A 2,629-nucleotide genomic window follows, 5' to 3' on the forward strand; every position below is an offset into this window, starting at 1 on the left:
TGCCTCTCGGGTTTCACCCCCCTTTTCCAACACAGCCAGTGTGCTGTGGTGTTGCAGCGCTTGTAGTACTGACTGCACATTCTTTCCTCGCTCCGACCTCCGCAACCCGGGGCCTCCGACAGAAATGGATCTCTCCCTATTTGCTTGCTCTCTTTCTTGCTCTGTCTGTTCTGGGAGAGAATGCGTGTGTGTGAGTGTGTGTGTGTGTGTGTGTGTGTGTGTGTGTGTGCGTGAGTGTGGGTGGGTGCGTGAGTGGAAGCGGCCGTATCATATCCCGGTAAATATGCCTAACGATGATTAAAGTCAAGGATCCGGTGTCTGGTGCCTGCGAATCGGGCTCTGACGTGGAGGCAGCGGGGTCCGAAGTGGTGCTGAAACAGATGCGTTACAAAGAAAACACCGGGGCAGACCTCAGTTGAACTAGAAATCAGTTTCTCTCACTGTTTGGGCCTTCTTCCATCTGCACATATCCTGGTGTCACTTTCTCTTTTCTCCTGGTTTTTTTTTTAAGAGATTTTTCTTTTCCCTCCTCCTTATCCACCCACTGCACTTCCCACAATGTTGTTTTTGTTTCTTTTTGGCAGTTTGGACAAACATCTGCTTTGTGAGAGTGACAAGCCATATCCCAAACCACGGGGAGAGAGAGAGAGAGAGAGAGAGAGAGAGAGAGAGAGAGCTGCAAGCCAAAGGCAACAAACTGGGCCGACCCAGAGATCCAGCCCAGGCAGGCTTACATCAGGCCAGGGGGATAGTGTTTCAAGTGTTTTGATTAAAATTAGTTAAGATGAAACAAAACACCTCCTGTGGATATCAAACGCTGCAATCCAAGCCACTTACACACAAAAACAGCGGATTTTTTTTCCTCTAAAGAAGGCCCCCTTCCTCCCCTCATCCTCCCCAGGAAGACGTGTTGTCTTTTTTGATTTCCTCGCTACGGCTCCAAGGATCCTCAGATATCATTTTAGCAGCAGAGTCAAGAGTCTCAAATAGCCTGTGTCCAAACCCAAACAAAGCACACAATCCACGGATTGGTTTCCATGCAATGGGCTCATAATGGTGGGAGGGAATCGTGTCTGTTACTGCGATTTAACCAAGGGATTCTGAACACTTTGTGAGAGTTTTATTTACTATGCGTGTTTGCATTCTTTACAGCTGTACGGCAGATCCGCAGAGTTTTCCCAGTACGCGGCTGGAACAGGCTATTTAAGGAATATAAATGCCCTCCCCTCTCTTTCTCATGAGCCTCTGTGGTGCGGCGATTGAGCGCACCGCAGGGAGCGGGGAAGAAGTGACGCACATCTGGATCTCCTCTGGACATTGGAGAGTGCGCGTCCGGCCACAGCTGGCCCACCATGGCGTCACTGGAAGACCAAGTGTCAGCCTGTTCTTTCCTTTTAAATTCTAATATTATTTAATCAAAAAGTCAACATTTGGCCGACAAATTTCATTCATATAAAAAAAAAGTATATATATTTTTCTTTAAATGCAATTGTTGTCCTCTAAAATTGAAAAGCGGCATGCTTTTTCTAAACTTACCAAGAACAAAAATATATGGTGATTTTTTTTAAAAAATATTATTATTATTATTATTATAAAAAAAAAAAGGGTGGGGGGATGAGCGTTCAATGTCGGGACTATTCCAAACACTGATCTGTGCGCATTTTGCGCGTAGAGAATTGTTCCAAATCTACCCTCCTACCTTCATCTCCTGGTTGATTTCCCTCTTCACTGGGTGCGCTGGTTTCCTGCTGCGTTTATTTTCCGGAGGTCTGCCTTTCTCCATCTCTGGCATACTGTAGTCCCGTTCAGGCTGGATCCGACCCGGATCGGTGACTCGAGTGTCAGCTGAGGGGAAGTTTTCGCGGAGTCGCGCAGAGTCACAGGGGGAATTCGTCAATCCCGGTGACAGTGGCTGTCATTCCCCGGACGCCTGAGTCTCTCGTTTAGGGCTCCGCTCCATTCGGGTAGCACTGAACATGCGTGTGTAGTCCCCTCTTTGGAGGCTCCGCTGTTAACAATCCCCTCACTCTCTCCTCTCTCCACTGCTACCAAGCTCTAAGTGATGCACAACATGCGTCTTCCTGTTAAAACTTTCAAAATAGACTCCGTCTGCACACGACAGGTGAAATAAATCAGCAGCGGGAAAACCCAAAGTTTTAAATTCATTAACTGTGACGTTTTAAGATTAACTGAAACGCTCAGTTTAAGAATTTGAATGAAGACGCATCATACTTTGGGGATTTGAGTCAGACTTTTGAATGTCCTTGGGAGCATCATTTGAATTGTAAAACATTTATTATTCTACGTTTCAATGGATTTTATTTGGGTTTTACAGGGGAAAAAAAGGTGCATTATTTTCTTTCCAACGTCGCAGCTATGCACTGCTTGGTAAATTATTGCATAACTGTGAAATGGAAGATTATATTTTATTCAATTTGATTTTGCAAATAAAAATCTGAAAAGTGCGGCTTGCATTTCCATTCAATCTCCCTGATTCAACACGTGTTGCTGGAAACAGTTTGTACTTTTAAAGTGTCATTTTTTGCCAAATCTTATTTGCAAAATGCTTAAACCTCAATTAATTTGCATTGTTTCACGATCAGATTAAGATTTGATTTCTGATTGGTCA

General features: G+C 44.8%; 1 protein-coding gene across 2 annotated transcripts in view; it reads right to left on the bottom strand.

Annotated features, from left to right (window-relative positions):
• Nucleotides 1-2,050, bottom strand: part of LOC103134235 (sine oculis-binding protein homolog) — a 14,333-nt gene extending 12,283 nt beyond the window's left edge. For both annotated transcript variants that reach the window (XM_007546399.2, XM_007546389.2), the window contains exon 1: nucleotides 1,700-2,050. In XM_007546399.2, the coding sequence (XP_007546461.1) occupies nucleotides 1,700-1,792 (93 nt within the window). In that variant the 5' untranslated portion in view covers nucleotides 1,793-2,050. The remainder of the gene's footprint in view (nucleotides 1-1,699) is intronic.
• Nucleotides 2,051-2,629: the final 579 nt, after the last annotated feature.

Source organism: Poecilia formosa, unplaced genomic scaffold (assembly GCF_000485575.1).
Source record: "Poecilia formosa unplaced genomic scaffold, Poecilia_formosa-5.1.2 Scaffold1, whole genome shotgun sequence".
In the NCBI taxonomy this organism is placed as follows: domain Eukaryota; kingdom Metazoa; phylum Chordata; class Actinopteri; order Cyprinodontiformes; family Poeciliidae; genus Poecilia; species Poecilia formosa.